Below are 21,006 nucleotides of genomic sequence, written 5' to 3'. Positions count from 1 at the left end.
TTTTGACAACGCTGAGGAAACCAAGCCAAATCGACTTTGAATGAAACATCCAAAAATCGATTGACCGGACTAAGAAATGATACTTGAATAGTTTCAGAGCAGAAATAAAAGTTATAAATATACTACTATTTATGTACAAGGACGGTTGCAGATAAGCATTATTCATAAATAGAATAATCAATTATAAGTTACTCTGTTGAGATAATTAATATCCGAATGACATTTTGCTGTTTATTATATTCGTCGCAGCCTTGCATTACATAGCTAATGATGCAGGGGGACGATTATTATCAAGCATTATTTCGCGTAAGCTGTAAAACATGTATAATATAGAGCAGAGGTGCATTTATCTTTGCTGAACTGCACGACCATGCGTGCTGCACTGTTATATTCGTTTCTGATTGCAATTCAAAGCCGTTATCGTGTCCGGTTGGATAATTTAGCGGGTCAATGTTTTCGCCCTGGGTTAATACCGTCGAATGCATAAAGCGAAGCTCTTAAAGGAGGTCACGCTGCAACCGAATAGCAATAATCATAATAATATGGCGAGAATCGTCAAGTTTTTCGTGTTCTTTCGCGTTGCTCGGTAATATAACATTTCAATCAACCACCTAACTACGATGAGATTGCTTTGTTGCGACCTCCAACGTTGCTCGATTACACTGTCCCAGGTTGGAGTACAAATTCAAGTTCAGAAATATCGATCCTTGAGTTACCATCTATCGGTAACTTCGAAATAAATTATCGTTCCGTGGATTTATCTCAGTCTAATTTACCGACTGCGCTCGACGATCATTTAGCCACGGCGAAACAAATGCCAACGGAACATCATGCAGATTGTGTATGGAATCTATTACCATTGATAAATTCTCACGTCTTTTTTCGGCGTTTTCTTTTTCAGCTGCGCATTTCTATGTTTTCAGAGACAAAGGAACTAATTGTAATCATACCGAATATGAAAAGTTGAGTTTTCACTAGATCTCGACGTTTTAAGGCCTGGAGAATCACCTCCAATGATCTTTAGAAGGACATGTGCGTGTGTATGTGTGCGCGTGCGTGCCTATCTAATCAAATTTTTTTCCAGCGATATCTCGAGAACTAGTTACTGGACTTTGATGATTTTGGTCTCGATTGATGCAGCTTTTCCAAACTTAGAGTTGATTAAACTTTGGCTATGATCGGTTCAGTAATTTTCGAATTATTTTCATGATACTCTATAAACTAAAATAAACATGATATATTGGGAACAGATGAACAGGTTTTAATGAAAATTGGCACCATACGCTATTTTGGGTGACTGATCAAGAATCTAAAGTTAGATTTGAGAAATTCAAATTTGGTGTATTCGGTGCGCTGAAGAAAACTACAATCATTTGGATTTTAATACATCCAACAAGGTTCACATTTTGTCAGAGAGTTGAGCTTTAGAAAACGATTTATAAAATTAAATTTATTTGACAACGTAATTGGTAACAGTTTCCAGAAACTTCTATTTTTGGCTTAGGTTAATTAATAAGTAAATATTACCATTCGGTAAATGCATTTCGGTTAATAATATATGTTGCTATTTGACGATCTGATTCATTTTCTAATTTTAAGTATTGCAAAAAACTAGGTCTTCATTCACGTAACAACAATCATGCTGTCGGGAATTTTAAATAGATCTTTCTGAATTAATCTGGAATTTATTTCAAATCGAAATTTCAATAATTTTATTCTATGACATTTTCGAGCTTAGCGGAAGAAACCATTTTTGTTATGCTCTTTATCATGAATTGAAAATTACTCATCATCAGCGAGATCAAAGTAACGGATTTATTCTGAGTTACAAAACGGTTTTCATGTCAGTTTTGCGGTGTGGGATATGAACAGGGAAACAAGCATCACTGCACAAACAATTGTACCGATAGTTTCCACAGACCTTTTTCCAAGACCAATTTCCAATGTCTAGATCATCGGTACATCACCTGCAATCTTGCTGTTCGTCAAGCCATTTTAGGACCTCTAATTTTCCAGACATAACAGCCTCCTGCCGTAATGTATTCCCTGACTTATCCTGAGCATCGATATAAGCACCTTGACTTTTCACCAGCCATCTAAGAACCTCTAATTCCCCAGCCGCAGCCGCGTCGTGCTGTAATGTTCTACCCAAATCATCGCAGGCATTAACATCGACACCTTTCTGACTAACGAGCCATCTCAGTATGTTCAATTTCCCGGCCTTAGCAGCCTCATGCTGCAACGTTTTCCCTGAATAGTCCCGAGCGTTAATATCGACCCCCTCATTGTTCACCAGCCACCTTAGAATGGTAAATTCCCCTGCTTCAGCTGCCGCGTGCTGTACTGTTCGTCCCAAGTAATCTCGAGCGTTAATATCGCTTCCTCGGTCTCTTAAAAGCCACTTCATTGCGTACAAATGCCAGTAACAAGCAGCCTCGTGCTGCAATGTTCTCCCCGAATCGTCGCGAATGTTGACATCAGCTCTGTGCTTTTCTACAAGCCACTTAACTATTTTCCAATGATGATGGTAAGCAGCCTCGTGATGCAACGTCCTTCCGAAACTGTTCCGAGCTTCTACATCGACGCCTTGCTTCTCCACCAGCCACTTTACCACATTTAGTTGCCCAGCCTTGGTGGCCACGTCCTGCAATGTTCTTCCCGAATAATCGCGAACGTTAATATCAGCTCCCCGTTCCTCTATAAGCCACTTTAACACGTCCAAGGCGAATAACGCCGCAGCCTTGTGCTGCAATGTGCTTCCCGAATTATCCCTAGCGTTAATATCAACACCTCGCTCTTCTATCAGCCATTTGAGGATGTTCAATTTTCCAGCTTCAGCTGCTTCGTGCTGCAACGTTCTCCCTGAGTCGTCCCAAACGTCAACATCGGCCCCACTCTCCTCCACCAGCCACTTTAACACGTCCAAGTTGTAGTACGAAGCAGCTTTATGCTGCAATGTTCGCCCCGAGTCGTGCCAAGCGTTAATATCGGCACCTCGTTCTTCGACCAGCCACTTTACAAGTTCCCAGTTCTCACGTTGAGCAGCCCAATAAAGCAACGTCCTTCCTGACTCGTCTGCGACATGAACGTCCGCATTCTGTTCTTCTATCAGCCACTTCACTACATCCCAGTTCCAATTTTGAGCTGCCCAATGCATCAGTGTCATCCCCGAATAATCCTGAGCGTTAACATCGACATTCTGCTTTTCTACCAACCACTCGAGTTCGTCTGATTGTCCATGGTCAGCAGCCTCATGTTGCACTGTTTTCCCCAAATGATCCCGAGCTTCGATATCGACACCGTGATTTTCGACAAGCCACTTCAGTATCTCCAATTCACCGAATTTCGCTGCGTAGTGCTGCAATGTCCTTCCAGAATTATCCCACACGTTAGGGTCGGCACCTCGCTCTTCCACTAGATAATTAAGCACCTCTAACTTCTGCCGCTGGACAGCAACATGCTGTATTGTCCGACCTGTCGCATCATGAGCATAAACATCGGCACCTCGCTCTTCCACTAGCCACTTCAATGTGCTCAAGTTACGGAGAGTTACAGCCTCGTGCTGCAATGTGTTCCCTGAATGATCCCGAACGTTCGTATTGGCGCCGTGTTTTTCTACTAGCCATTTCAACATGCTTAAGTTGACCAAGACAGCATTATGCTGTAAAGTCCTCCCCATGTCGTCTCGAACGTTGACATCAGCACCCTTCTCCTCCACTAGCCACCTCAGTATTTCCCACCTTCCAGATGCAGCTGCGCTGTGCTGAATTGTGCTGCCGTCGTTATTACGAGTGTCTAGATCTGCGCCTAGCTCTTCGACCAGCCACTTAATGTCGGCCAAGCTCCAGCGAGCAACAGCCGTATGCAGCACTGTATTGCCAAAATCATCTCGAGCGTGAAGATCGGCACCTCGTTCCACCACCAGCCACTTTAGGACTGTGAAGTTTTTACGAGCAGCTGCGACGTGCTGCAATGTTTTTCCCGATGTATCCCGAACGTTAATATCTGCAATATGGTTCTTCACCAGCCATCTCAGTATGTCCAATCTTCCTAAATCATCCAGTTCGTTGGTACCGGCACCCAGCTCATTTAACAAGCTCGTCACCAATTGCCATTCCCGAGTTTCCGCAAGTCCTTGCTCAAATGTCGTCGCCGACTTATCTCGAGCTTCAACATCGATGATTTGATTTTTTGCCATTAACTTCAGAGCCTCGACTTTTCCAGCGATCAAAGCTCGGCGCATTGGCGTACGTGACACCATGTCAACGGCGTTGACATCCGCTCCGTTTTCGAGCAACCATTTTATTATCTGCAAGTCATTCGCGTCGGAACGTCTGCAGCGCAGTCCATCCCAGCGATCTGCGAATATCAAGTGCAGTGCTACCTCACCAAAGTTGCTTTTCATGTTGGCTATTTGCTGCCGAGTCCTAGTGTTCTTTCCCAAACGAACTAGGAAGAATCTCATGATCTGATGATTGCCTTCCATAGCAGCTATGTGAAAAAGTGTTCTGCGATTTTCGTTACTGTAGTCATCTGGTTCTGCTTTCCAGTGACAAACGTCATATGTCGCGTGTACCTCGTTTAACAAGTCGTTAAAGAATGCGCGAATAATATCGTACTCTGGCTGAGTTAGAATTTGCTTCAATATGAATGTCCGCAACTTTCGATTCGGACAATCTTTATCCTCTTCAGCATACTTGAGAACGTTTATTAGATAAGTAGCAACAAAATACTCCATGATAGTTCGATGAATGTACTGCGGTTTGCCATCGACAATTTGAGTCACGATTCCAGTTCGCTCGTTTCCGTCGTTAATGTCGATTATTAAGTCTTCTGCTTTTTTTATATCCCGCCGCGACACCCGCAACATCGAAAGATCTTTACCGTTCAGCAATGTCTTCATTGCTAACAATTGATGAGATTCTAAAACGGTCTCAAAAAATTTCTCACTTCTCTTTTTTGAACCTAGCCTGGAATGGTCTTCTTTGTCCTTTTCGTTACACAATATTCCGTACTTCATCTCAACGAACCGTTTGTACAATGTAACCATGTTCATTCTTTCTGGAAACTGCCATTCGTCGCTGTCCAACGTCAAAGATACCTCGCATACTTCAGAGTCACATTGTTTATCATAACAGAAGACCTCTGCCACCATCCTAATATGTAGTGGGATCCTGGTGAACTCCATCAGCGGGTCAGAAATGGTCTTCGCGAGCTTGGCTATCAAATCTTTGGCACGGTCATCTAACCAATTCAGCACCTCTTCTCGGTTATCACATTTACCGAAATCCTTCACCCAAAACCTCACCAAGAAGTCGACCTGATCGTTCTGAGAAAATGGTTCAATCGAGCAGGAAAATATGTGAAGTGTGTTTTCCAGCGTGATTCGCATGTGGGGTCTGGTGGCGATGAACATTGTCTTGAGGTCACATTTTTTGAACGCCTTCAGCAAGTCCGTTACTACCTCCTCGTAATCTGGGCTAATCTCGTCGAACCCATCAAGCAACAAGCCTACGCCACCCGGCTCTTGGATGAGTCTCTTGAAAATCGCTTTCTCCAAATCAGTCTCAGGGACCAAGAGTTTATCCACAAAAAATTCAATCGCTTCGACAATGTCATTTTCGTGAAAAGTTCGACTGCGAAGCTCCTCCAACAGTACTTCGGTGAAATCGTTTAAATTGATTTTGATCACCCACATTCCTGGATAATCTGCCAACTTCCTCGCCAAATAAGTGAACATAATCGTCTTACCCATCCCAGCAGTATTAGAAATGATTACGGGCCGCTCATGCTGATTAGCCAGCTGATCCACCGACGAAACCCTCGTAGCTGCATTGCAAACTTGACAGTGATCGTACGAACAGTAATAATCACCCGAACCATCTCTATGTTTCACCAAAGTGGTAATATTACCTCGGGATTTCACCCAAAGTAGTCCGCTGCTACCCATCATGAGCCAATGAACGTCGTGTTTCGGATACTCGGTACACAACCTCTCAAACTGTTCGTTCTCTTGGCCATCATTTAGAACTTTGAATTTATGCGAGTATCGATTCCACGGCTCGATTTCATCAGAAGATTCAATCCCGACACCTCTAATCTGGAATTTCTGCCAAGATTTATTGTCGGCATGGCCAATAGCGAATATATCGGATGTCTGATCTGATCTGAAAATGTCAGTTCTGATGATGACTTGTAAGTTAACTGAACGAGTTATGTAATAATCGTCCACTTCACCCAATCCTTTCAACTCATTTCCGATCTTTATCTCCTCGCCACCAATGAGCTTAACTAACGTGCTTGATTTTAATAATGTATCTTGTAATTGGGCTTTCTTGACTGATTCGATCTCATCTAATCTAGAAATTCGTAACAAGTTTCCGAAACTTGATCTCTCTTTTCGACCTTGCAAATTGATGACCTGTTTATTAAGCAATTCGTGTTGTGAATTTATCGTAAAATCATTAAAACCGACGTTACAATCAATATTTTTGCTGCAGTTATTCAAAAGTACCTCCGTTCCAGTAACAAGAATCAATTTCTTGGTATTGTTTTTTTGCATTATTGTACTTAACTTTTGGTAAAACTTGGACAATTTATGCATCACCAGCTCGTCCGACGATTTACATACTATCACTAATAATTCGTAACTACCCAGCGATTTAAATGCATCGATCACTCGTTCTCTGATTTTAAGACGTATCAGTGTTTCTTGACGTATGAATATAACGCTGTCTTGCTTTCGATACTTATTACATTGTTTCACAGCTTTGTGAACTTGAATTGCAGCTGGCAAAGTTTCCCCTTTGGTAATCAAGCTCAGAGCTAAATTTGGATCACGGGCAGCGTCGGAGGACAAAAATTTCACCAACTCCTCGTTCACGTTGTCAAATTCTATGCCATATTCTTCAAGCTCCTCCGGATACGCCAAGCTTATTCCAGAAATCATCAGAGTATTGACCTTTTCTCTGATGCTGCTGATCAAGTCTCGGCCCTCCTCCATCGACATGAACGTTCCTTTTCTGTCCAAAAACCATTCTCGCATCTTTTGTTCGAAACGATGAGTGACCAAATCGGCATCGAGTAAATTGAACGTGTCATCCTCACTCATTTCCCGCGTTAATATTTCGCCAAGCTCAACTTCGTTCGGTTGTTTAACGGCAAAGATTAACTTGTCGAGAAAACCAGCGATTTCTTTGTCGTCAATTTTACCCTCAGGTAGTTCACACTTTGCACGTAGCTGCTCTTCCTTTACTCTGGTGAAACTTTTCATTTCAAATTGGTATTTATCAAGATCTCCGTATTGACTACCAAGCTTAGACTTCAAGGATTTTTTCAACTTGAATATATCAGCAGGCTGCTTGATACTGTCATCCAAAAAGTTTGGATTAAATTGAAACAAGTCATCGGTTTTTTCAATCAAAACGTATTTATCAAGCGTGACAATATTGCGTGCAATGTTGTGAGCAATGACTACTCTCCCTCCTTGTTTGGAAGCACTTTTCTTATTCAATTCTACTTTGATTACTTGGTCAACTTTGGCGTCTTTCAATAAAGTTTTAAATTCCATGGACAATTTTTCCGAGTCTTCAATTTCGTAGTCCGAAATGAAACCTTCGGATAATTTCAACGACTGGTCTTTCATCTCCTTCCACAAATCTTCCGGACGGTCGTAATCGTCCGGTAACCCTTTTTGTTTCAAAACCTGCGCGTAAAAAACCTCGCGAAAATATTTTCCCCTTTCGGACAGGTTCTCAGAGCCGTCGATAAAATTTTCAGACAAAGTTCTATCCTTGATGCTGATAACTTCTGCTGTCAACGCAGTCCGGTATTTTTTAAGAAGATCTGTATCCACACTCAACTTTTTTGAATTCAGAACTTTCTCGACCAACATCTGCGCAAGGTTGTAAGCTTCTGACGCTAAATTTTCATATATCTTCGACGGTTCTTCACTGTCAAACTTGTATCGCCTGTCGTCATTTCTTCGAGTTTTTACATCGAGAAACTCATCGAGTCGTTTAACGGGCAGAAGCCTAATGCCTTTGGCCTTTAGTTTTTCCTCATTCAAATTGATGTTAGTGTATATGATAAAATCATCCAAAATTCCGCGACTCAAAACAGAATGCCTCTTTATATTACAGTAGGAGTTGAAGTACTTTTGCAAATTAAAGTCACTGCTTGTGAAAAGATTCTCAGCATCGATTTCTTTCGCATCATTCTGGGTGTGTTTGGCTTGAAGAAACCGGTAAGCTATTTTACTGCAGCATGTGGTATCGCCATCGCTCTCATACTCAAATATCAAGTCGTCGAAATCTTCGGCCGCCATCATCTCCGTTGCCAGACGAAACTTGTAACCCTTCCGGAGTCCGCGTATCATGAAAAGCATCAACAGCTTCAGCTGGTAGATAAAACCTCGCAAACAGTCCTGTCCACCCTTGGACGCATACTTATTATCTTTGATGAAAGCCAACTCTTGGCCACTGATTTTTTCGTCCTTGTTAGCCATCCCGAAAATCGTTTTAGTACTACTATCGAATCTTCTGCATACCTACGGATATTCGGCCTCCGTAAATTCGTTTCGTCCTTCAATGATCGGACTAAAAAAAGATAGTTGAAATTGAAAAGTTTGATTTACTAGAAGTCATTTTTGTATTTACATCGTTTATAACGATTAAGCACTAATTTACTTATAAATCAGTGTTAGCTGTAGAGAGTTAGAAATTAAAGTTCACTAGAAATTCAATTACTTTTTACGTTTCCATAAAGAGATTATCAAAACACAGACTTGTCGCTATTATCTGAAGCACCGTCAAAATTATTTATCCATATTTAATCCATAGTTTCACCAATTTAAGTTTGAAAAAAAGAGATCAAAAATTTCAAAATACCGTCATTTCGTTATTTTTTTAATCGAATTTGCATAATTCTGCTTCAAACGATAGCTACAAGTTTACTTTTTGATAATCTCTGTGTTTGTTTTTTTTTCAGATGCACGGAAGTTGAGATCGTAATCGTATCAGCCAGATATAGCATAAAAAACGAACAAAAAATTTTTCCGTAATACTTTATAATTTCCTCTTTTATGTGTAAAAAATTTGAGATTATGAACTAAATTTTTATTACGAAAAAAAAAAAATGATTCAAGAAAGTCATTGAGATCTGAGACTACCGTCTATTTCAGTCGTTTTTTTATTCGGAAGTAAGAAAAGGTCGTATAACAACGCTTTCAACGTTACACTTACGACCTTCTTTTTTTGACTCTTGAAGTATGACGTAAAATAAATAAACCTTACTTGTATTCTTGGTAAACTTAGTTGCAAACGAAAATTTATCCGTTCATTGCAAAAGCAAAAAAATGCGATGTTAAAATACTTATAAGCTCCCGCATATTTTCACGTAATTCACAGAAGGCCAGTAACTTTCATAACATATTGCATAAAAAAAAGTAACACCAAATTGACAAAAAAGTAAGGTTAGAATGGTTGAAATTCTAGCAATTTCTACTTTCAAATCCCAATTTGAACAAGTTTCGCGCGCGTCTTGAAATTATCACGTTTGAACTTACCCTGAATATGCACTTGAATGTGCACCGGCTACACAATGCGGTCATTACGAAATCAGTGGCGATGATTTAATTCAATCTTAATCATCACGTGGCGTGCCATCACTTTAAACAGAAATGAGGAAAACGGAGTGATGATGTTGCAAATTTGACATGGAACAGCGCTTATATCGCGTTGACTAAAGCAAGTCCAGTTGTCTCTTTCTTCGTCTGCTTTCTCCTCGATGAACTTAATCCAGATATTATCCATTGGTGTAGGATAAACCAGTCGTTGTCTTATCGGTTACGCGCATTGAACTTGAGGTTTGTGAGCTCGAGTGCGAGAAAGATGGAAGACCGAACATTTCATTTCTCCTTCATTAGCCTTGAGCGCGGTCGGCACTCACAATCAGCAACGGAACGACACAAGCAAATAAAATACACCTACGCATGTTCGTACAGCACAGAACGCGCGAATTATATTTTTAGTTTTTCGCGCGGTGCGAAGGCAAGGCTGAGTATTCAAAGCTCGTAGGGCTATATTTTTGTCGATATAAACTAGAAAACGATTAGTAGATGAATTTATGCTCACGCTAACATTCAGATTGGTGAAAAATTTCACGTAAAAGTACTTTGATCGATCTTACTGAAAACTAGATCAGAATTCAGGTGGGGAAAAAGTAGTTGTTAGTTGTTTGTGGAATATAACTACATCGTGTAGAATTTTGCATATTTAGGTCAAACAAACGTGGATGTACGTGAACTGGCATTTTCATAATACTTTTAGTTGCAAAACTATGTAAAATAATGCTCGTTAAATTTTTATTTGAGATTTGCATAGTTTGACAGCTAAACGTATTATCAAGATACTGCTTAGCGTAAGACTAAACGTTTTCAGAAATATGCAAATTTTTACGGGAAATATTAGTCGACTAACAACTAATTTTGCACAGCACTTTTCAATAGTCTTTCGTATAAATTTTTCCACCAGGGAATACTTGATTCACACCAAAGATCAGACCAATATAAGAGAAGAGCATAAAGAAGAACGTAAAGCAGTAGCAAATATACGTTGATGGATATAATTTATAAAATATATTGTTCTGCAACAATGTGCTCTGCTGCAGAGTGACAAGAAATAGAAATGACTTTTAGTTTTTGATGCAGTTCAACATAGGTAGGGCATTTCATGACATCTCGATGAAGATTCTACGTCGAGTCTCAGATTGGCTTTATAATTTTGTATGTGAAAGTAAATGACGAAAAACGCAATCGCAATTTTTTCAGAATTTTTCGACCCAGCGTATCTGAAGTATGATTTAAAAAGTTGAAAAAAAGCTCATTCTAAAATCTGAAAAAATTGAGAAATATCTTATGAAATATAGCAAGATTTTTGGCACCTATTAGAATATGGACATTTCATAACTTCAAAAGATGAATAAGAAAAATGAGAAAGAAAAAGTATTGTTATTGGATTGCATTTCTAACATCAAAATGAACATAAAAGCTCGTTATACTTTCTCTTTGAATAGATATTTTTCAGCCATTGTTATAATAACACCAGAATCATAAAGGAAAATATTTGATGAAACATTTCTTTTATCAACTGTCATAAAATTAATGAAATAGAAGAGTGACGGAAGTTACATTAATGTACAAATATACCAAACATACGATTGACTAAAAGAGATTTATTATAAACATTATCAAACTGTCGTGATGAAATTGATCGTTTCAGCGAATGAAGCTGTGAATGTAAATCTTGTCACTGAAATAATGGCGACACATTGTAAAATATGCAGATCAACTAGTTGAGACGCTGCATGAAAAAACTGATTGCAATGGATTCCAAGCCGAGAGAAGAAAAAATAGTGAGTTTCTATTCTCAGCTTTTAATTGTATAATGTATAATTTTTCATAGTTTTATACATATTTCTAATTGTGGTCTTATATCCTTTTCGCGTAGAATTTTTTTCTCGTCAAAGTTACCAAACACCTTTTTTCGACATTTTGGCATCGTCATATATTTGATCTTACAACATTGTATCGATATGGATTAAGATCAACAAATGGAAATGTTAAATTGGCTACTAAGAAAAAAACACAATCTGTTACACTAATTTTGTAGAAAAGCATTCAAAATAAATTGTCTATGACAAAAAAACACATAATTTCTAAGTGTAAAATTCACTTGATTACCACCTGCCTTGTAACTGTAAAGATCGAGTTCGGCTCATTCAGAGATTGCATTATGTACGACACAAACATTACCTTTGTGATACTGCGCGTGTTCCTTCATTCAGAATGGCTTGTTTATCTCACCGTAAATAACTCACTGTAGGTCACACATATCAATAACAGTATGTCACTATGAGACAAATGCATTCGTCACACAACACGACGGACCCAAACAACACGATTAAAATCACACGACGTGAGATTTTGTGTTTTTACGCACGAGCTTGCCATACGCGAGTTACGTCGGACGCGTTGATTCGACGCTCGGTATCTGAACAAACTGCGCATGCGCGATACGAGAAAGAGATCGATCGGCTGATGAAGAGTAGATGAAGTTCGAGCGTCGGCGAGTCTGGACTTGCTCTCGTTACGTCTCTCCATAATCGGTAGAAGCTGACTCTCTAATCTCTTCGGTAACAGCTACGCGGTTCTACGCAGATCGCACTTGAAAGGAATAACAATATTTTGGTCTGTACTCGGGTGATTATTACGCTGTTGAATGAAATACGGATCAACGAATACCTTCTCCGTTTCAAAATAGTGCGTCCAACACCGCGAGTAACCGCAATTCGGTAAACATTGTACCTCGTCGCACGCATTGAGCATGCGCGGCTCACTTCAACCGGTCAAATGTTTCTTACGAGCGATCTTCGTCCGGCGTTACTCAGTCAGTCGGTCTTAAGCAGCTCGGGAATTCAGACTACGCTGTTCGAGCAGTGCCACGTAATTTTATCGGTGTATTCGGATCAAACTGGTGTTTGTTAATTACTACACGAGTCGCGGAAGATTTGCTGAACGACTAACCGAGTTATTGACATTCGAATACCAGACTGCAAACAGTAAAGGTGAGTTTCACGTCGCAATTTCTGAATTCTTGTGCGCAGCTTCAGCCTTTACGTTATACTTTCGAGGAAGGTATCTTAACCACCCTCCAAAGTAAGGCATGTCTAGCCAGTTTCACCCACAAGAATATATTTTTTACACGGAGAAGCCGTGGTGATATAAAATCTAATCCAAGTATATTGTTTTAGTAATATTCTGTTACGTTCTTATTACAGTGTATAAAGTGCGTCGTTTCACGATCCAACCTGAGATGCTACGAGAACTACCTACTACATCTAAAGTATACTTGGAGCAACCCAGAGGAGGTAAGAATGCTTATTTTATAATTGTTTGATAATTCTTGGTAAATTTGAATACGATGAACACGGTGAACAAATATGAAAAGAAGCAACAGTAGTACTCAATCTGAGAATTTAAAATCCAGATTAATTAAGTTTACTTTTCTTGTTTTTTCCAGAATTAAGCAGAGACATCCGAGTAACTGCTCCATTGCTTGGCAACGTTGGTGAGTTTGCATGTGTTCAGGTTACGGGTATTTCCGCGGGATTCCTCTGTCACGTGGCGTGGCGGTAACAATTCTGACACAGATCTTCGATTTCTTAGCTGCATGGATAGGCTCATTCGCGATCGTAACGATGTGACTTGACTTTCAATTTAATCATTTTGTTTTTTTTGAAATTTATTCTACCATAGCCTTCTTAAAGTTAAAACTTGTGCACGTTACTGAAAGTGGAATGAGCATCGCGACAGGTAACCATTGCTTACTCGACATTCGCGAGATTGAATCGTGTTCAGCTAATGATCTAATAACGTACATTTGAATTTACCAATGACGTCGTTTAAGTGTTGGTTTCACCTGAGGTCTAAACATATTCACTTTTCTGTTGAATCCATGAAATTTCATAATCTGACATAACACAACGTAATTGCCTGTTATATATTAAATTGAATTCAATTTTTTTACAATCAGAATGTTTTGATCAACTGCAGGCTTAGCTCGTTTAGAAAAATGCTGATTAGCATACAGGATGTTTCTAATCCATTTTACAAAAGGTTGATGTACCGATAGTCTGCTAGCATTCACTAGAATAATACATACAATATTAGAGTTGGTAGGATACCACCACGATACTGTATCGTGAGCAGGCTGACTATGGTACAAAAACATTTTGCTCCCTACAGGTAACCGACGAAAAAGTAAGTCACAGTGACCACGGCGCAAATGACGAAGGATGATGTGTGTTGGAAAAAATGGGTAATCGCTTAGATCGAATATAGGTAACCGGGTAGGTAGGTGGTCGTTTTGGGATCCGTCGCGGGGTTTATGCATGAGTGTGTGAGTGTCTCTTTTCCGTTGGGTGGTTTCGTTGGGAAACAGGCGAGGGTAGGAAGGTCGCGATGTATGTACCGTGATGTTACTAACTTTTGTAATCCACAGCGTCAAACGAACACAGAAATTTTTTGTTCCAAAAGACTCCGTATTCGAGTCTCTCGACCATTTGTAAGCATTTGAATATCAACGAGATTGAATTTTCTATTTCTTATCACACTGGAAACATTTTTTAACCGTTATTCGATTTAAATATTTACCCATCATTGATCTTTACTTCATTTAATTGATGTCTGTGATCGTTTGAATGGGCAAAACGCATCTCTGGACCATCTATCGCGTTCCGTGGTACGCTAGATGGGGAGAGATGCTGAGCTCGAAGACGTCGCGTCGAAGAGGACCGCCGACCGTCACGCCACACAATAATGTATGCCTTCCAACCTCCCTCCCGGACTTGATTCGTATCTGAGAACAACAATCCGCATCGCAATGTATCTAATTCAAAAAGACGCAGATGCGGATTGGATTTCTACAGAATTTTTGCGACAAGTCCTAGATATATTAAACATTTTTTGACTAATTAATCGATCGCGCCTTTTTGCGCGTCGATTAATAACGGGAATCAAACGCACTTTGTGCCCCTCGGTTTTGCACACGTACGAAAAAGTCAAGCACTCTCGATGTGCTGAGCTTTGTTTCAACTTTTCAGTCAATTTTATTACGAATAATGAAGTTTTCAAGTTCGACGACGCCTTTTGCGCGCGGACTTGATACTTTTCGGTTCTGAAAGAAAGCGCGGCTTTTAAAAGCTAGCGCTCACCGCGCAAGGACAAAAATCTCGAGAGTGTGTAGTGATAGTGAAGAATCTTAGCGTAAGAATTTATGGAATATATGTAAGGTGACAAATATTCAAAATCAAATGATTTTTGGTTCAAAAAATTTAGAATTTCTTTTTTTCATTATTAGAATTAATAATCGAAGCAATAAACATTGAAGCGAATATCATGTTGTACACTTGATGTTTTTCTTTGTCAGTGTACAGACTTATGTCATTGCACTAATCGTACCTTCATTTCCTTCAGCTAATCAAACGTTTGTCTGTTTCAGCAAAGAAAACTTGTGTTTCTTTCAGCTAATCAAACCTTTGTCTGTTTCAGCCAATCAAACCTTTTCTGTTTCAACTAATCAAAGCTTCGTCTGTTTCAGCTAATTAAATCTTTGTATGTTTTAGCTAATCGACCTTTTGTCTGTTTCGGTTGATTAAACCATTCTCTATTGCAGTTAATAAAACCTTTGTGTGTTTCAGCTAATACTTTATCTGTTTCAGTTGATTAAACCATTGTCTATTTCAGTTAATAAAACCTTTGTATGTTTCAGCTAATCGAAATTTTGTCTGTTACAGCTAATCAAAATTTTTTCTGTTACAGCTAATCGAACTTTTGTCTATTTTAGCTAATTAAACTCTTGTCTATTTCAGCTAATGAAACTGTTGTCTGTTTCGGTTAATCAAACTTTTATCTGTTTCAGCTAATTAAATTTTTTGTCTGTTTCAGCTAATCAATCTTTTGTCTGTTTCAGTTGATTAAAATATTGTCTATTTCAGTTAATAAAACCTTTGTATGTTTCAGCTGATCAAAATTTTGTCTGTTACAGCTAATCGAACTTTTGTCTGTTTCAGCTAATTAAACTTTTGTCTGTTTCAGCTGATTGAACTTTTGTCTGTTACAGCTAATCAAAATTTTTTCTGTTACAGCTAATCGAACTTTTGTCTATTTCAGCTAATTAAACTTTTGTCTATTTCGGCTAATGAAACTGTTGTCTGTTTCGGTTAATCAAACTTTTGTCTGTTTCAGCTAATTGAACTTTTGTCTGTTTCGGCTTGTTTTCTGGTTCGGTTAGTCAAACCTTTTGTCTGATTTAGGTAATTACACCTTTGTCTGTTTTAGCTCAATAATTTTTTCATATTTTCGCTAATAACAATTTTTCTTCATCGCAACTTATTACTCCTTTGTCCGTTTTAGCTGTGTCTATAACCAACAATTTGTTCGATTGTCGAAAAAAAAAAAATTATTTCGATCATCTATCATAAAAAACAATCATATTTTTATCCATAATGGGCAATTAGCAAACAAACTACATATACTACAGTAGGTTAAATTGAACTACCAAATAAATTGAACTGTTCTACAGGAAAGTATACGAGAAGAAATGTGCTTCCTATAGAACTGTCCAATTCATCTCGTAGTTAAATTCAACCGACTCTACTATACGAATGACGAATTAACAATTATAAAAATAATCATACGGAAAATCTACGAAAAACTAAGGTCAATTTTACAATTCTTCGTCGTGGAATAGGCCTACTGGGGATACCACGTAAAAAAAAAGCGCACCGGATGCTCTACTGCTTACAGTGGTGTGGAAATGAGCATATCTAATTTATTGAATTTAAATAAACAGATATCAATAGTCAGAATTTATCTTCATTTGTTAACGTTTTTGTGAAAAGAATGAGGTTAGAGAGTCATGTTTTCCACGGTACTGGGTATCGTCAATCCAAACTAGGAAACTAATTTTCATCTTATTCGAAACTCGTGTCATATTCGAGAATAAATTTGCAACAACGTAATCATAATATTTGCTTTTGATTCAAAATTCTACAGTACTAGGCTGTAACTTATTCTGATAAAATCAAGTAGAAAATAGAAAAATCATTTTAATGTTTTCAAGATCAATTGTTTCCACATTAATTTTTAGCAGTAAGACAAAAATGTGTGCAAAGTCCAATTAGCCATACTCATTTTCTTACAATCAGTCTTGGCGGCCGGCCATTTTATTTAAATTCAATGCAACCAATAACAAGAGAAAATCCCTCATCGAGCCATCGAATATTTCTCTGGCTTCGATAAAAGAAAAAAGAAAATCGATGAAAGCAATACACTTACCTGTTAAAATCGACGGTACTTAAAATCTTCATGAAAAATTGTGTGTCTGTTCAATCATCGAAGAACACGTATTCTGCCGTTGTTTTCGAGGTAAAGGTTACCGCAGCTTTGCATAACCACGACATTACTTACGATGTATTAGCGGATACGGCAACCCTCCAAATTGACCACAAGTACGATAAAATACTTTTATGAGAATCATTGAACGATACTACACGTATATTTGTCAGTATTTGCCATCGACTTTTACATAGCATTTGATTCAAAAGTTCAGCCATACTGCTCGTCTCGCACTCTAATGGCGGCCCGCTGAACTCTATACCATGTATTTGCGAAACAAATGACTGTCTATCTTGATTGCTCCGTGATGTGAGAGCTGAGAGCTAAAAGTTTTTAAAATGGCGTCAAACTCACTTCCCGTGCACATGGCCGTGTAGAGGCTATGTGTCGTGTGTGAAATCTCCGATAGCATTTTACTTGTTTAATAGTGCACGAATGTGATTAAAAAATGGTAAGAAGCATCAGAATTTGCAAAACTATATAATATCACTAAAGTCCGACGAAAAACTTTATTCTGTAATTCACCATGAGACGGATCATGATAGGTAAACAATATCATTCCTCGTGATTCGTTTCGGGCCCGAAAAACTGTTGCACCAAAATCATTACACAATTTTCAAACTGTTTCACTTACTTCTAAGTACAAATAATTGTTCCCAAAATCGTTTTCTTCTATCAAAGTCAATCTCGTATCAAAGCCGCGTCACTTGTGAGATATTCGACGAAACGACTGGCGAAGAATGATTTTCGGAAACAAAACAACAACGAATTGTTCGATATCTTTTGTTAATTCTTACAGTCGAAGCTCTGCGTCCTGTTTGAACATGCTGCGGGCTACGCCTTGTTCAGCGTTAAGGAATTTGAAGAAGTCGGCATTCTCTTGCCCCAAGTCGAAGAGTCGGTAACAGACTTGGGCCGTTTTCATGGAGTCGTTAAGTTGGTCGGTTTTTTGCCTTTCAAGACTGCTCTCGCTGCTCTAGAGAATGTAAACAGCATATCAGAAGGCGTAGTGCCGAACGACCTGAAACTGTTCCTAGACTCAAGTTTGCCTAGCAAGAGAAAAAAGCTCATTCTTGGCGTCGCCGATCCTAAACTTGGCGCGAGCATCGCCGAAGCTTTGGATGTGAAGTGCGATCATACCGGCGTTGTGCCCGAACTTATCAGAGGCATACGCTATCATTTTCACAATCTCGTCAAGGGATTTACAGCAAAAAGCTCTGGCGTTGCCCAACTTGGTTTAGGACACAGCTATTCAAGGGCTAAAGTCAAGTTCAACGTACACAGGGTAGACAATATGATTATTCAGAGCATAGCGCTCCTTGATCAACTCGACAAGGACGTCAACACATTCAGCATGCGTATACGGTGAGTAATATATTTCATGGAGATCGGTTCATTTTACCAACCGTTTCAAAAGATTCACGATTCCATTCATGTTATAATCACCTTACAAACATTGATTTTCATAATTATCAGTCGCGTAATCTGTGATTCAAACAAACTTTTTGGCCTTCTGAAAACCTTATTCGTTTGTTTATTGCCAATCAGAAATTATGTTCTAGATCAATAATTTTCTGTTGAGTTGATTTGATTTATTAGCCAGTTGAAATCTCCTTTTCTGTATGCATTCGGTATATTGGTTTCATTCCAGTGAGCAAATATTCAAATGAAATCATGATTATAAAGAACTCGGTTGAGAAATTTTGTTGGTAAAATTTCTTCATTTTACTGTAAAATTACAATACATGATGACTAAAATCAAATCAATGGTTCAACTGTTTTTAACTCTGTTAATAGATAAACTAAAACGAAATTTACTCATTAGACGAATTATAGTTCTCAAAAAATCATTAAAACGTGTAAAATTTTGTCACCCATGGAAACGTTACTAGAAATGTATCGGTGATCCGATTACAAAATAATTATTTGACTTAATTGTATAATGCTGATCTTTGTTCATTCATTACCGTGAACAGCGAGTGGTACAGCTACCACTTTCCAGAGCTTGTGAAAATTGTACCCGAAAATTACCTCTTCGCCAAGGTAGCGCAACTTATAAAAAATCGCAAGGAGTTAACCGAGGAGAAACTTGAAGCACTCGAAGAAATTGTAATGGATAGCGCAAAAGCTCAGGCTATAATTGACGCGTCGAAATCTTCTATGGGAATGGACATCAGCCCTGTTGATCTTCTGAATATAGAAATGTTTGCTGGACGAGTAATCGCTTTGGCCGACTATAGAAAACAGCTGGCCGAATACTTGAGGTGTAAAATGGCTGGTGTCGCTCCGAATCTAGCAACTCTAATCGGCGATCAAGTCGGGGCTCGACTGATCGCGCACGCAGGGTCTCTGACGAATTTGGCAAAGTATCCCGCGTCAACGGTGCAGATTTTGGGTGCCGAGAAGGCTCTTTTCAGAGCATTGAAAACTAAAGGAAATACCCCTAAGTACGGGTTGCTGTTTCATTCCACGTTCATTGGAAGGGCAGGTGCCAAAAATAAGGGAAGAATTTCGAGATACCTGGCAAACAAGTGTTCCATCGCGTCTAGAATCGACTGTTTCACAGACACCCCGTCCAGTATATTTGGCGAGAAATTGCGCCAGCAAGTCGAGGACAGGCTGAAATTCTATGAGACAGGGGACGTGCCCAAGAAGAACATAGACGTCATGAAAGAGGCGCTGGAAGAGGCTGCACAGGTTGTCGTCGCTGCTGAGGAAGAGTCTCCGAAAAAGAAAAAGAAAAAAGACAAGAAAAGAAAGAGCGAAAATATCGAAAATGGCAACTCAAACGGAGCTGCGGTTGACAATGGTACAGTCGAAGCTGAGGTCGACGATGACGTACCCAAAAAGAAGAAGAAAAGGAAGTCCAAGAGTCAAAATGACGAGTGAGTGAACTACGGCTGAGGTTATTCGATCTCGTCATCTAAGTTGTATTTCATTTACAAATGAAATCTAATAGATGATGCGACGATATTCAAAACTTGAAAGAGTGCATTTTCATTACTACAGACATTGAGACAATGAGGCTTTCTCAGTAAAGTTTACAATATTTACAAAAGATATGTTAGTTACCTATTTTGTTTACTTTTACATTTTTATGCATTTCAATGCATGTAACACTTGTATGTATTGAAATGTATCTGATTTAGAGGAGTGAGGTGTGAAAGATTTTTTACGACCTGACAGACAACTGAATGAATGCAGAAGCCTGTTTCGCCGCTAAGATCTAGTTTGAAATTGTAATTTCAAGTCGAAGAAAATATTTTAGTCGATGGAAAAAAAAAAGTTTCTTCTAATTTAGTCTTAATTTCGGTTATCTATAAAGAAATCGGTTTGGGTATTCTGTTGAGAAATAAATATTTCAGTATTTGCATAGAACTTGTGTACACATGGTCGAATAGTCAATCTAAAATACAATATCTTACATAACGACAAAGGAATACACCGCAATTAGCACTTTTTGTTCAAAGTATTTGTATCTTGTCTCTCAGTCTGCAGTCTATTAACTTGATAAGTTTAATTCATAATGTTCGAATTTTGTAAATAAAGACACTGGACCACCACAATTATATTTTATTGTTATTATTCAAATCCTTTCTTAGTTCGTTATATGAAATTGACAGGATTGACCATGCAACCATGATTATTGTCATCTAATGTTTACGTTTTTTATCCTGCAAAAACTTGACATTCTGCTTCTGTACACATTCACTTGGATCATTTATCTTTGTCAAACATCCAAACAGAAAGAAATACTTTATGCTTTGGATGTTTGAGTACATTTCCGTAAAAAGCTGATACCGTAATTTGTACATTGAATACGGAATATTAAAAAATACTTGAAAACTATCGAATATTGTGGATGATTATCTTCATTATTGTTAATTATAACTCACCCGACTGATTCTCTGATAACGATAATCAATAACGGATAAAAGACGGGTAATTAAGAATGGCAAAAAGTTGAGAAACATCCAATATATTAATACCAGCACCAATGAGCATTTAATATGGTAAAATTAACTTGTAACAGGTATAAATATCTAAAT

At 38.6% G+C, this 21,006-nt stretch overlaps 2 protein-coding genes across 2 annotated transcripts; one reads left to right on the top strand and one right to left on the bottom strand.

Moving 5' to 3' along the window:
- Positions 1–1,320: 1,320 nt before the first annotated feature.
- Positions 1,321–9,931, bottom strand: LOC124214603 (uncharacterized). The gene is made up of 2 exons (XM_046617032.1): positions 9,566–9,931; positions 1,321–8,597 (listed from the first exon to the last, which is right to left on the bottom strand). The coding sequence occupies exon 2, from the start codon at positions 8,504–8,506 to the stop codon at positions 1,964–1,966; it is 6,543 nt and encodes a 2,180-aa protein (XP_046472988.1). The 5' UTR covers positions 8,507–8,597; positions 9,566–9,931; the 3' UTR covers positions 1,321–1,963.
- Positions 9,932–17,264: 7,333 nt separating this feature from the next.
- Positions 17,265–20,806, top strand: Nop56 (Nop56 ribonucleoprotein). The gene is made up of 3 exons (XM_046619433.2): positions 17,265–17,408; positions 17,757–18,322; positions 18,934–20,806. Exons 1-3 carry the CDS (start codon positions 17,406–17,408, stop codon positions 19,844–19,846), a joined length of 1,482 nt encoding a protein of 493 aa, XP_046475389.1. The 5' UTR covers positions 17,265–17,405; the 3' UTR covers positions 19,847–20,806.
- The last annotated feature ends 200 nt before the right edge of the window (positions 20,807–21,006 follow it).

This window comes from Neodiprion pinetum, chromosome 3, assembly GCF_021155775.2.
Source record: "Neodiprion pinetum isolate iyNeoPine1 chromosome 3, iyNeoPine1.2, whole genome shotgun sequence".
NCBI lineage: Eukaryota > Metazoa > Arthropoda > Insecta > Hymenoptera > Diprionidae > Neodiprion > Neodiprion pinetum.
Note: the sequence above shows the minus strand (reverse complement) of the source record. Positions and strands in the feature narration are given on the sequence as shown.

What these genes read in the sequence shown, in the direction of transcription:
- LOC124214603 (XM_046617032.1), bottom strand. Translation starts at nt 8,506, where the DNA reads ATGGCTAACAAGGACGAAAAAATCAGTGGCCAAGAGTTGGCTTTCATC.
- Nop56 (XM_046619433.2), top strand. An exon ending in ACATTCAGCATGCGTATACG is followed by an intron (nt 18,323 to 18,933) that starts GTGAGTAATATA and finishes TACCGTGAACAG; the next exon opens with CGAGTGGTACAGCTACCACT.